This window comes from Talpa occidentalis, unplaced genomic scaffold (genome assembly GCF_014898055.3).
Source record: "Talpa occidentalis isolate TD23 unplaced genomic scaffold, MPIMG_talOcc4v2.1 talOcc4.12, whole genome shotgun sequence".
In the NCBI taxonomy this organism is placed as follows: Eukaryota; Metazoa; Chordata; class Mammalia; order Eulipotyphla; family Talpidae; genus Talpa; species Talpa occidentalis.
The window spans coordinates 2,785,677-2,797,864 of NW_023601212.1; the positions used below are offsets into that span (position 1 = coordinate 2,785,677).

General features: G+C 41.3%; 1 protein-coding gene across 1 annotated transcript in view; it reads left to right on the forward strand.

Moving 5' to 3' along the window:
- CNTN5 (contactin 5) overlaps positions 1–12,188 on the forward strand; it is a 657,624-nt gene that overhangs the window by 289,948 nt on the left and 355,488 nt on the right. Inside the window, exon 7 of the mRNA XM_054692969.1 lies at positions 9,122–9,343. Coding sequence (XP_054548944.1) covers positions 9,122–9,343 — 222 coding nt within the window. The remainder of the gene's footprint in view (positions 1–9,121; positions 9,344–12,188) is intronic.

Consider the following 12,188-nt stretch of genomic DNA (forward strand, 5'->3'; position numbering starts at 1 on the left):
TTCTTTATGGTCATTTAACTAAGTAACTAGACCCAATGAGCTGTCAGTTTAGGCTCGAATACCGCAGCCACAACATGTGAGAGAATTTGGATGGTTTGGAGGTATTTCTAAAGCTAAATGAGAATTCGTGTAACTTAGCTGAAATGTCATGGAGAAATTACCTTCTGATGTCTTCTCTGAAGAAATTGTTAGTTGACAGTTTCCAATCATTCCAGCATATGGCTCACTGGCATATATTTACTAGTGTCAAAACTGTGAGACCACCTTTTAAGAAAGATTGTCTAATCATGAGGTCATTTGGGGACTTTAATAGCAATCCCACGTGAAGGGATTGCTGAGCAACTTCTCAAATGCTAAGTAGCAAAATAAAAGTCAAAATGTTTTTTTTCCATTTGTTTGATATGACAAAACCTCAATTGAAATACATCTCTTGCACCACATCTTTTTCTTTTTTCTTTTTAAAGATTTTTTTTTTATTTATGCATACAAGAGCTGGGGTGTAGGCCTGAGGTGTGGTGGGTGAGAGGATTCACCACAGAGTGGAGAGCAGAACCGGCAGATCTACTGAAATACGCTGTTGAGGGGAGCAGTGGGCACAACAGGAGAGGTCTGCTGCGCCCTGTGGGTCACCTCCCTGGCCGGGGATCCAACTCATGTCGCAGTGTCTGGCAATAGCTTGATAATGCTGTGTCTTTAACCACTGTGCCACCAGGGAGGCCACCAAATCCTCTTTGTTTGGTTTCAATTACTTCTTCTAGATGTTCTCAGGCAAGTTAGACTAAAGAGCCATCCTATTATCCAGTATTCCCTTTCCTTTTTAATATGGCGGTCTGTGGTTTGATGATCACACTGACATTTTCACCAAGGAAAGAGAGTAACCAGAAGCTAAAGAAAATGAACATGAAATTACTTCAATGGCAAAATATAAAGCTACTGATTTGTTCAGAGCAGGTGCTCAAAGCAGCTGTCCGCACAGCAGCGCAGTGTCAACTCTATTTGATTTATTATCAAATACTATCTGACCTATCTTAAATACAGAGAGACCAGGAAGGCAAAAGGTAATATAATCATTTCAGACATAAAATTTCACTGAAACCTTTAATTATCCAAAACAAGAGGGAATTCTTTAATCACTAAATTAATTTGGTTACAGTTCACAACTAACTTCTGTCCTTACTAATTTCCTCAGTGATTAGCAAACAATATATGGGAATATCAATTTTAAAAAATCCTACATGCTTTTGTTTAAAGAGATAGCACCTAAAGATTTTTTTAAAGTTTTAAAGTGGTGAAAAACATACAATACAGGAGAACAGGAAGCTCTTTTTGCAACAGAAGCATGTATAATACCCAGATTAAGGTGCAATGACTTTCATAATCTCTCTATGCAAACAACTAAGCATTTCTACTTAGCGAAGCAGGCAAAGCTCTCCACATCTTAAATTATGGAGACTTCAGATGTAGACTGTGTGCCTGAGAAGGAGCGATAGAAACAATTTAGATCTCTGTTTCTTTTTACCCTTTAAATAGGTAAGGTTTTCAGTCTTACACGAAGAACACTAGAAATGCAGTGCTGTTATTTTTTTTTTCTTTTTTGTATATCTTAGAGGCTTTCCAGTTTCTATGCCTGTTTGGGTGCTTTAAAAACTGAATTTCATCCTCTGCACATCCTTTCTCACTCCTGTGGCTAAAACACTGTAAAGTCTACCTATAAAACGTTTCTTGAAGAAAATGCTGAGTAGAGGCATAGCTAGCATGCATCTGACTTGTACTCCTCTGCCATAGATGCAGACAACCCAACTAAAATGATGCACATTATTTATAAATTATTAACTATTTCTAAATATGCTTCACGCGACTGGCTTTGCTGAGGTGTTGCATCCATCCTTGCAAGCTTCAAAAAACAGTAGCAGGCTAAAGTTGCACAGTTAACATTAATTTTCATCAAAGAGAAGACAGCCTTAGCAATTACAATTGCCCTGCAAAAGGTCAGATATCAAATTTCTTTATGCTGACTTTGATGCCAAATTGAGTCACACTGCAGGCTTGGATATTGTATGACTTCTGCTTTTTCTGTGCACGCGGTCATCAATATGTGGTGGCACTTTTTGCTCCCCTGACTTATGAGTCAGTGATTAAGCATTAATATTCTTCACAGCATCACATATCATTTGGTGCTAGAGTTTATTTATTTTTATATATAAGAGCTTACATAAATATTTTAAATTAATCTAGACCTAAATGGAATACATTAATTTATTCAAAGATTTGTTGCTTAATGAATTGTTGGTGTTGCTCATCTCCTGGCTGTTAAAGCTAATGTCATTGTATAGGGAATTGACAGAAAAGATTCAAATACAGGATCCAAAGGTGTTCTAGTCTCATCAGCAGCATTTTAAGAACTCTAAAGATACTTGTAAACATGAATTTCACATTTAGGGGCAGAGAGAGAATTCTGGGGTTTCCTTGGTATCAGAAAATTCAGGAAATTTTAAATACAGTAATGGATTAAATAGTTTAAGATGTATCCTTTACCACATTGACATTTTTATCTTTCTTCATAAATATCGCCATGAAATATCCCAGCTCTTCTAATTCTAATCCATTATTTCATGAATATTATTTATATTCAATGGCAATGGTATATCTGTAAAGTGACCTTTTAAGAAATGAAAAAGCAATGCTATTATTTCCAAAACTGCAAGTGGTGGCAATGTCATTCTGACTTAATAGACTATAATTTTATTAAATAATATAAGTTCACTGGTCCCAGGTCATTTGATTAGGAAATATTTAATGAAGGCATTAATATTTACTCCTACCCAACCTCCAGCTGGAATTTCATAGTGTGAGAGCACCAGGTTAATTGAGTTTTATCACAAAATCTCTAGACCACTTTAGAAATAACTGTAATGCATGTTCCCTAAGGTCTGATCTATGAGAAGTAAGAAAATAGAAGAAAAAATGATTAATGTATAACTAGATTTTGCTGACATCTTTAGCACAGATATTCATTTAAAGTTGGAGCAACTGATGATTTTTCTGAAAAGGAATTATGAGTCACTTTTCCTTCTAAATCCTGGACAGGGATATGGAGAAAAGGTGGGTAGGTCTTGCTTTAGCCAAGAATATGTAGGCACTGAGGTTTCTGTAGTGAGTAGCTTCTATGAATGGCCAACATTTCTTCTTAAGAATTTACTTATGGGAATATGTCCATCAGGGAAATAAAAATGTAAATATTCCCTTTCCACTTTCTATACATTTAATTCCTTGGCATAAGTATTCAAATTTGGCACTTATATTTTCATTTTCTAATCCAATCAAATCCTCTGCAGACAAGCCTGGTGTTCAATCGTGTCCACCAGAGAGCTACACAGGGCAGTGGCTACAGTGCAGATAACAATAAAAATCAATATTATTATTTGTTGCATTATATTTATTGCGTTTCTCCTGTGAAATGGACAACGTTCTGCGTGTTTTATGTGTACTTCAATTTATTTGATCTCACAAGACCTACGAGAGGGTACTGTTGTTAATCCCATTCTAAAGGCACAGAAAATAAATCACAGAGCTGTTCATATTTTGGCCAAAATCACAAAGCTGCTCTGAGATAGGCGCCATCCAGGCCACCTGACTTTGAACCTATGTTGTCAACAGATTAACTGACTGAGCTGTTTTCATTCAAAATTCTCAATCAATATAATGAGTAGCCAAGTTGTAAGAGGAAGATGCAGGTACCAGAGGTAAGAGAAGAATTTTTATTTCCAGTAACTGGAAATATTTTTATATAAGGCTTGAAATGAGATAATAAGGAGACAAAAGTGGATGCTGAAGGGGAAGTAGAGGGGGTTCTCTAAAAAGATGTCATTGAACATCAAGATGAAATGGAATGGGATTCAGTGCATATCAGTAAGGCTTTGCCCTTTGAAAGCTGCACATTGTGTTCGTAACTTATCAGTGAAAACAGCAGAAAACACATGTGCTGGGAGCACGTGAGGGACCCTCTTTTCTGGCTGCTTCCACCTTCTCAATGACAAAGAAAGCAGCCGCATCAAGAAGATCAAGAAGGGGTGGAGCTTGAGGCCAGAGGATCGGGTGTAAACTATCTATCTGGGTTGGTGAGATAATACACTGGCCGGAGGAATGCAGCAGTACTGCTGGGAGGATTGGCGATCACATTTGTGGTCCATGGCATGAGGACCTTTGAACATGCTTGTTTACTTCTCCAGCTGCATCCCTGGAGAGGGTACTTAGAAAGACAGGGGATGAGCCTGTGAAAGCAATAGAGGGTAAGGGAAAATGAGGTTGAAGGTACATAGAAGGTTGTGAGTGAAGGAACGAACGACAAAATCTAAACTGGATAGAGATGGAATTGAGGAAATGAGAGGCGTGCAGGTCAGTGCGAGGATATCAGTCTTTTTTTTAAGATGTATTTATTTATGCGTAGAAGAACTGGGGTACAGGCCAGAGGTACTGGGGTGAGCGGATTCACCAGAGACAGCATGAGTGGCAGAACAGATGGATCTACTGAAATCCACTGTTGAGAGGAGCAGCGGGTGAGTCAGGAGAGGTCCTCTGCTCCCTGTGGGTCAGCTCCCTGGCTGGGGATCGAACTCAGGCAATTCCAGTTCTCGTGCTGAAACTTAACCCCCAGCCACCAGGGAGGCCCCTCAGTAAGTCTTAAAGGGGATTGAGACCCTAGAAAGACAGAGGTGAAATAGCAAGAAGAGATGGAAATGTAAATACTTGAATATAAATTTAGGAAGGGAAGACAGTTAATTTTCACCCTCAGCAGAGTCTTACCTATGTCATCCAGCCTCCCCTATTTGGGGCTAAACAATGTCCTATGATCAAAACACCTTTTCCCCACTGACTTACGCTAATATAGCTAATTTCCAAAGCAAAAGATCCCCAGACCTAGGCCTAAGACCTGGTGTAGGGTAAAGAAAAATGTCAGGCTTTCTTGCCCTCCTGCCATCAGGATGGGTGATGGATCTCTGCGGTCCTGAGTGCAGGCCTGATGGCGGCACCTGGAGTAGGGTGTGGGCCTAGGTAGATGGGATTCACCTGGGCTGAGACTGGGCTTTTAAGGGCGGCCTCACAGGGATGCCAGCAGAAGCTGAAAGAGAAGCCGAGAGAAGGTGGGGGGGGGCCCAGAGTGAAGACTTGCTGGGGGCTGGGAGGCCTGCCAGCCTCCCGACCCCCCAGCACCCCTGCCTGCCGTGTACCTGGTAATCCCAATAAAAACCTGCAAAACCACTGAGGACTCTGCCTCCTCCTTTACCCGGTCTGCTGGATCAGGAAACCTGCTCAGTGGCCCATTCCTGACCCTACAGGTGGGGAATGTAGGAAGGTCAGAAAAGGGACCTGGACAGCAAGGAGGCCTCAGTAGATGTGTTAAAAATCCCGAGAGAAACCGAGCTCAGGGAACTGACAGTAACACTCAGACTAGGAGATGAGGCCACGGGCCGGGCCAGGGTATATTCCTTTAAAGCCATGACCCGGCGGTGTGGGGTTCAGGCGCTCCTGTGCTTGGAAAGTCATCCTCACCCCCGGGCCTGACTGCACTTTCGGTCCTGCGCTGTCTGCGGCTCGGGGCGGCTTCCACCCCTCTGGGGGCCCCTCCAGCAGGGCCGGCCTCTGGCCCCAGCTCCACGCTGGCCCTGCACATGGCCCACTGCCCCCTGCCTGCATGCAGAGCCCTCCCTTCCCGTCCGGGAGCGCTCTCTTGCCTGCTCGCCCTCTTGTCAGTCCAGGTGTCGCCACCTCTGCATTTCCCTTCCACGCCAGGGTTCCTCCAGCTGCTTCCCGTGCTTACAGATGTCCTGCAAACGCAGCCGTTTCGTCAGTTTAATAACCATCGATTTGATGATCATTTAATAATCTCCCTCACGGGCCTGCTCCCCTTGCGTTACAGGATTTTACAATCAGCATGGACGCCCAGGCGGCGCATCACGCCTCCACCTGCAGCAATCCCAGGCCACCAGCCCTCCCGGAGCATGGGAGGTTCCTGTCACCTCATGCGTCCCCTGGGGCACAGAGCAGCCTCGGGACCCGCTCCCCGCCCGTGACCCCGCTCTCATCAGCCCCAATCCTGCTGATCTCGTCTCCGCTCAGACCACCGCCTTCTCATTCCTCACTCATCTCGGCCTCTGGGAAGCTTCTGACTCTTCTGCCCAGGCGTCTTGTTGTCCTGTGACGTGCTGAGAGGGGTTGTCTTTCTACAACGCACCGTGTTTTACTCCCTCAAGCTTACACCGTGTCAGCGTGACGCCCGGCATCGCGTCTGCGGTCCCTGGCTTGTCTCGCCAGGCTCCCCGCTCCTCTCGCCCTCTCTCTCCAGCCTCGCTCCTCATTATTTTCATCTACCCAGGCTGCAGTCCCGCCTTCCTGCCCAGGCCCTCTTACAGTGCCTTCCCTTCATCGAGAATATCTTCTCTGTCCTACTCAGAGCTTGGCTGAGCGAATCACTAATGGCTTTTCAGGACTCAGTTTAGATAGAATTTCACCTGAAAAGCACTTTCTGACTGTCCCAGACTGAATGAGAGGATCCCCTGGCCCCCTCCCGGCCCCATCTACAGAAGGAGCCCCTAGTCCCTTGAATTTGCTTTTGTATCACATTGAATTAAAATCACATGTATCTTTTATCGCTTCTCCACGCGAACGTGAGCTCCTTGAAGGCTAGTGCAGTGTCTTCGTTACCTTTGTACCCACAGCCTTTAGCCCATACTAAGTTATCGTTACATATTTGTCAGATACATAAATGATGGATAAATTGTCAGTTTTCTAGTCACAGCGTTGGGTTTACTTTAATTAATGAAAAGGGAATCTCCAATGCAACCGATTGCATAACCAATGAAGCCAGTGTGGAGCCCTCAGCGCATCAGCGGTCGGCTCCTCTTTATGCAGAGAGGCATAAACCAGTCTCCACGCTGCTTGGACAGCACATATGTGTGTGTCCATGTATTTGTATATGTACGATTTGAAACCGTGATGATGCTCCAGGCTTTGTTCAGCCTCAACATGGTCCTTCAGATTTTCCACTAATTTTACTAAACTAGCTTTTCAGACCTAAATACCATCTTCTCACAGCTCATGGTCGTTTCTCCCATGAGCGTGGAGTAGGGTACGTGGATCCATCAGGCTGTTTGTGCCACAGCCTCTGTGGCTATCACCTGCAGCCTTGACTGCGCTAGTACAGGAGGCACTGGGGAGCGTGGGCGCAGGCACGAGTGCCTGATTGTGAACACCTGGAGTGCGGGTGTAGGCATGCGTAAGTGGGCACGCCTGTGCCCCGAGGCCGGGGCTATAAGGACAACTATGGCTGCAGGAGGACGTGCTGAGGAGACACACAGCTGGCCACAGAAAAGGCGAGACCACAGAGGATGCCAGAGAGAGCCCAGAGAAAAAGTAAAGATTTGCTGAAGGCTGGAGGCTTGGTTGCTGCCAGCCTCCCGGCCCAGGCCCTCCGCCTCTCCTGGTCTGTCTGCTCCACTCCACACGGGGAAGTTCTATTTGTTCTTTTCCTGTCTGAGCAGGTGAGGTGGCTGGAACACCGCAGTGCATCGCCATGAGAAATGAGTAGGTTCAGAGCTCCAGCTACAAACCACCTTAAAGGAAAACTCATTCTCTTTTCATTACTTTACACCTCCAGGTACCAAAACTTGCATTTAATTCCAGGTTTTAAAGGAGATTTTATGTCTACCTATAATCTCTTCTCATATAGTTTGCCCAGGAGAGGTTAGCTATTTTCAGTTAAAATTGATCCACCATCACCAGACCTGTGGTTGAACAGCAAAGACTAAAGTCATGAATCTCTTAACAGCTCCTGATGGGTTTGGACTGCACATATCATGCACATTTTAAATGTGGATAACCTCTAAAAGCATGCTTTTTTCCAGGTTTCAGAGAAATAGTATTTACAGTAAAAGGGTGTATGTAATTTGGCATTTAACACCTAATGTATTATCTTGAAATCACAGAAACGCTTCTTGCATTTGAAAGTATCTGTATCAGGCAGCATAATGACTCAAAATAATTATTATGGGAACACTTGCAAATATAAATTATTTTTACCTAAATTTAAGCTGGGGCCTATTAGGGTCCAATATCAGATCTATCGAGCAGAAATGTCTAGTTCTTACAAAGTGTTTCCCAAATGATTGAATTGGCAGATTTAACTGATACTCAACAAAGAAAAAATTACAATTCCTAATTGTCTTAGAATTCACCTTAGTTTGCATTTTTAAGAATTTGACCTTTGCGCTAAAGGTATGCTCCACTGTAGACATAAAGGAGAATTCTTACAAGCTATCGCAGGCACTGTGCATATCGTTTTACATGAAAAATATCAAGAATTAAAGTAATATACTGCATAGACAATAATCAGTAAAATTAGTGATTTCATAATAGTATCCTCACTTGAAAACATCAACTTATATAGATGATACAACAAACACTACAAAACAAAATGTTTCCAAATTTTATGTCCCAGGGTGAATTTCATAACTTTTCAAGAACATGAATCATAACTTACTGCCTTGTCAAAATATATTTCTTGCATTACATGCATTTCCTACCACATGATAAATTGTAGGTGATAAAATCCAATGCCCATTGTAGACAGAGTTGAGTGTATTGTTTTTCTCCTTTTTCTCATTTTTTTTTTTAAAATACAGACGTGATCTAATGTATGAGAGTAGATATTTTAATATTAAGGCAAGCTCAACAAAGTTAACTCTAAATATTCTTGATAAAAAATGGCTTGAATTTTTGTATGTCTTCTTTCCTTTTTCTCTTCCTTGATTCTTCCACCCCAGCTTCCCCCCTTTCTGTTCCTTTATGTCTTTCCTTTTCTCTATCCCTTCCCTTTTTCCCTGCTTTTCTTCCTTCACGCTTATTTTTTGTTTCTTGTGGAACCCCAATATCATAACAAATAAAACTACAGAACATATTTAAATTATAAATAAAACATTTCTGTTTCCCTGCTCTCCCTACAGTTTGCATTTGGATGTAGCTTCAAGGAAGATTTCAACAATGTCTTCAGAAGAGACAATTTTTATAGGGAAAAATAAACCAGTCTCCTCAGAATGCAGTTTTTAACATTGTTGTTCTTTTACAGAATATTCTGGAGCTCTTCCAAGTCTGCCTACTTCATATGCTGCTTTGCTAAGGATTAAGAAGAGTTCATCTTCGTCCCTCTTTGGTTCAAAAACGAGATCACGATATAACAACCCCTCGTTAGGAACTCTGAGTGTTTCTTCACCCAGCTGGCGAGGGGCAGCCCAGCAATACTCTTCCCCAGTGAATCTCTATCATTCTTCAGATGCCTTCAAACAAGATGGTAAGTGCCAAGGAAAACTGCATCTGTTGGAGTTGAACAGACAAAGACTTTATTCCAGGAAGGGTCAAGACTATTGTAATAGGGGAGAGAAATTAATGTCAACTCCTTCAGCCAGAAAGTGGGAGAGATGTTATGAACTAGAAAAGTGAGAGTGTTAAGGGAGAAGTTGGTCAATAAGGTTAGGCAGTCTGTGTTTAATACCTGGTGCTGGGAAGAGAAGGTTCTTATGCGCCTTGTAGAGACTGGAAGATAGGCACTCTTTCTTGATGGCTGCGTTTCAAAGGAATGTCTCTCAGGTCCTTGAAGAAAGCATTTTAGGGTTGTAAATGAGTGGAGACTGGGAGAAGATTTAAATCTCAAAGGGACAGAGAAGGAATTAACCACTACAAATTTTCTAAAGTAAATGTTCTAAGACAACGGAGAGTAAAGAACTGAAGTCAGGAAGAAACCTATCTAAAGGTTAGCTAAGCAGAAGGAAACATTCAGCCATCTTGTCATAAGTGAGTCTTCTGCCCTATACATCTTCCAAGATGTTTTATCAATTCAATTATTATTTAATTTTACCTGATACTCCTGACAGCCATCCTGATTCAGGGTTATGATTAAATCATAAACTGAAAGAAAAAAAAATATTAAATTTTATTGAAGAGAAATGTGATAGTGTGAATTCTGCGAGTTTTATATCTATACTCATTCTCATGGTATGATTTCTAGAAATGTTCTTTGAGTGAGAAAATAGAAAATAGTACACAAAGATATGTCATATATAGCATTATTTAGGAGTAGAAAATAAGAAATAAATGACCAACACTAAGAAATCAGTAATGAGGACTACTGGGCAACTTATAACATTATGCTTTAAACAACATTTTCTGGATATCCCATAACTATGTCATTTTGGGATATATAGAAAAAAAAAGAAAGGATTAACTAACTGAGAGACATATTAGCACCTGACTAGTACAAGATTCTGTGTTAGCCTCTTTTATACAGATGATCTCATTAATTCTCTCAACACATATATAAGGTGTGGGAGTTTTCACGGCCCTCCACAGAAATGGAAACTAAATGGCCAAGTATCTGTCACAAGGTCATTCGCACTGCTGGTCAGTACTATGGCCAATTCTCTTAACCTATCTACTGATTAGAAGTACCATACACCTTGGGCTGCATTTCAGTTACAATTGGTAGAGGATTAAATATTCAAAGATGTGTTCTGTAAACACCAAAGTCTGAAAAGATTTTAGAAATATTGAATTAGGTTGGGGTGGCAAGAGCAGGCAAATGCACGCCTCATGATTGTGCCAGTTGTAGCCATGCAGAGCATCATTTCAGTGTTGGCATTTCCATTTTATTTAATCAGAGAGTTAGCTTCCCAAAATGTTTTATTTTTACAAAATACTTATTTTTTTTGTGTATGAATATGCAGTTCTTACTATGTCATTTACTTTTTAAAACATTTTCGTTTACTTTAATATCATTTAATTTCTCCCCTCAGGTGTGACCACCCTGGTCTTCCCACTACCAAAGTGCCTATAGGCCTATAGCCTTTTGCTGCACTCCGCCATGCTCCCCTCCCTCCTGCCCCCCGAGTATCTCAGATCCACGGCCATCTTTCAAGGATCAGTCTTTATCTGATCCTTTGTTTATTTTCTCTAGATTCCACATAAACGTAAAATAATCCAGTATTTATCTTATTATAAAGTATAAAAGTCCCAAAGTCCCTTTGGTAGTCAAAGACAGAAATCAAGAAAATTAGATAGCAAGTGAAAGAGCAGAACAAAATATTTTCAAAAGACACATCTAATAAAGGATTGTTATCAAATGTGAACAGAGCACTCTTAAACCTCAGCATAAGAACAATCGACCTGATTAAAAAATGGGCCAAAGACCTTAACATACACTTCACCAAACAAGTTATATAAATAGCAAATGGTGACTTGAAAATGTGATTCACATCATATTCCATCAGGGAAATGCAAATTAAAGCAACAATGAGCTACCACTACACACCTATTAGAATGGCCAAAATCGGTAACACTGGTAGCACCGAATTCTGGAGAGGATGTGGAGTAGCAGGAATTCTCATTTGTTGCTGCTGGGAATGCAACTTTGAAGGACAGTTTGGCAGCTTCTTACAAAACAAGCTGTACTCTTATGATGTGATCCAATAATTAAATTCCTCAGTATTATCCAAATAAACTGAAAACTTATATCTACATAAGCACCTGCACATAGGAGCTTTATTCATAACTGCCAAGCCTGGGAAGCCACCAAGATGTCTTTCAGTAGGTGGATGGATAACTAAACTGGTACATTAGACAATGGGATGATAGTCAGTGCTAAAGGGAAGAGAGCTATCAAGCCCCAAAAGACATGGAGGAAACTTAAATGCATATGATCAAGTAGAGGAAGCCCATCTGGACAGACTAAACTCTACACGTATGACATTATGGAAAAGGCAGAACTATGGAGACAACAAAAAGATCAGTGGTCATTAAAGATAGTCGGGAGGAGATGAATAGGGAGAACACAGAGCCTTTTTAAGGGCATTAAAAATATACTGAATGTTACTATGTCATTATACATTTGTCCAAGTCTATAGAACGTGAAACTCAAGAGAGAACTCTAAGGTAGACTGCGAACTCTCAGTGACTGTGGGGTGTCAGGGTAGCTTGATCTGTGGTAAAAAATATACCATTCTGGGTAGTGATGTGATAACAGTGGAGTGTGTGCAAGTATGGGAGCAAGGGACATATGAGAAATCTCTATCTTATTCTCAATGCTTTTGTAAATATAAAACTGATCAAAAAAAGTCTTTTTAAATATTAATAATTCCCATCCC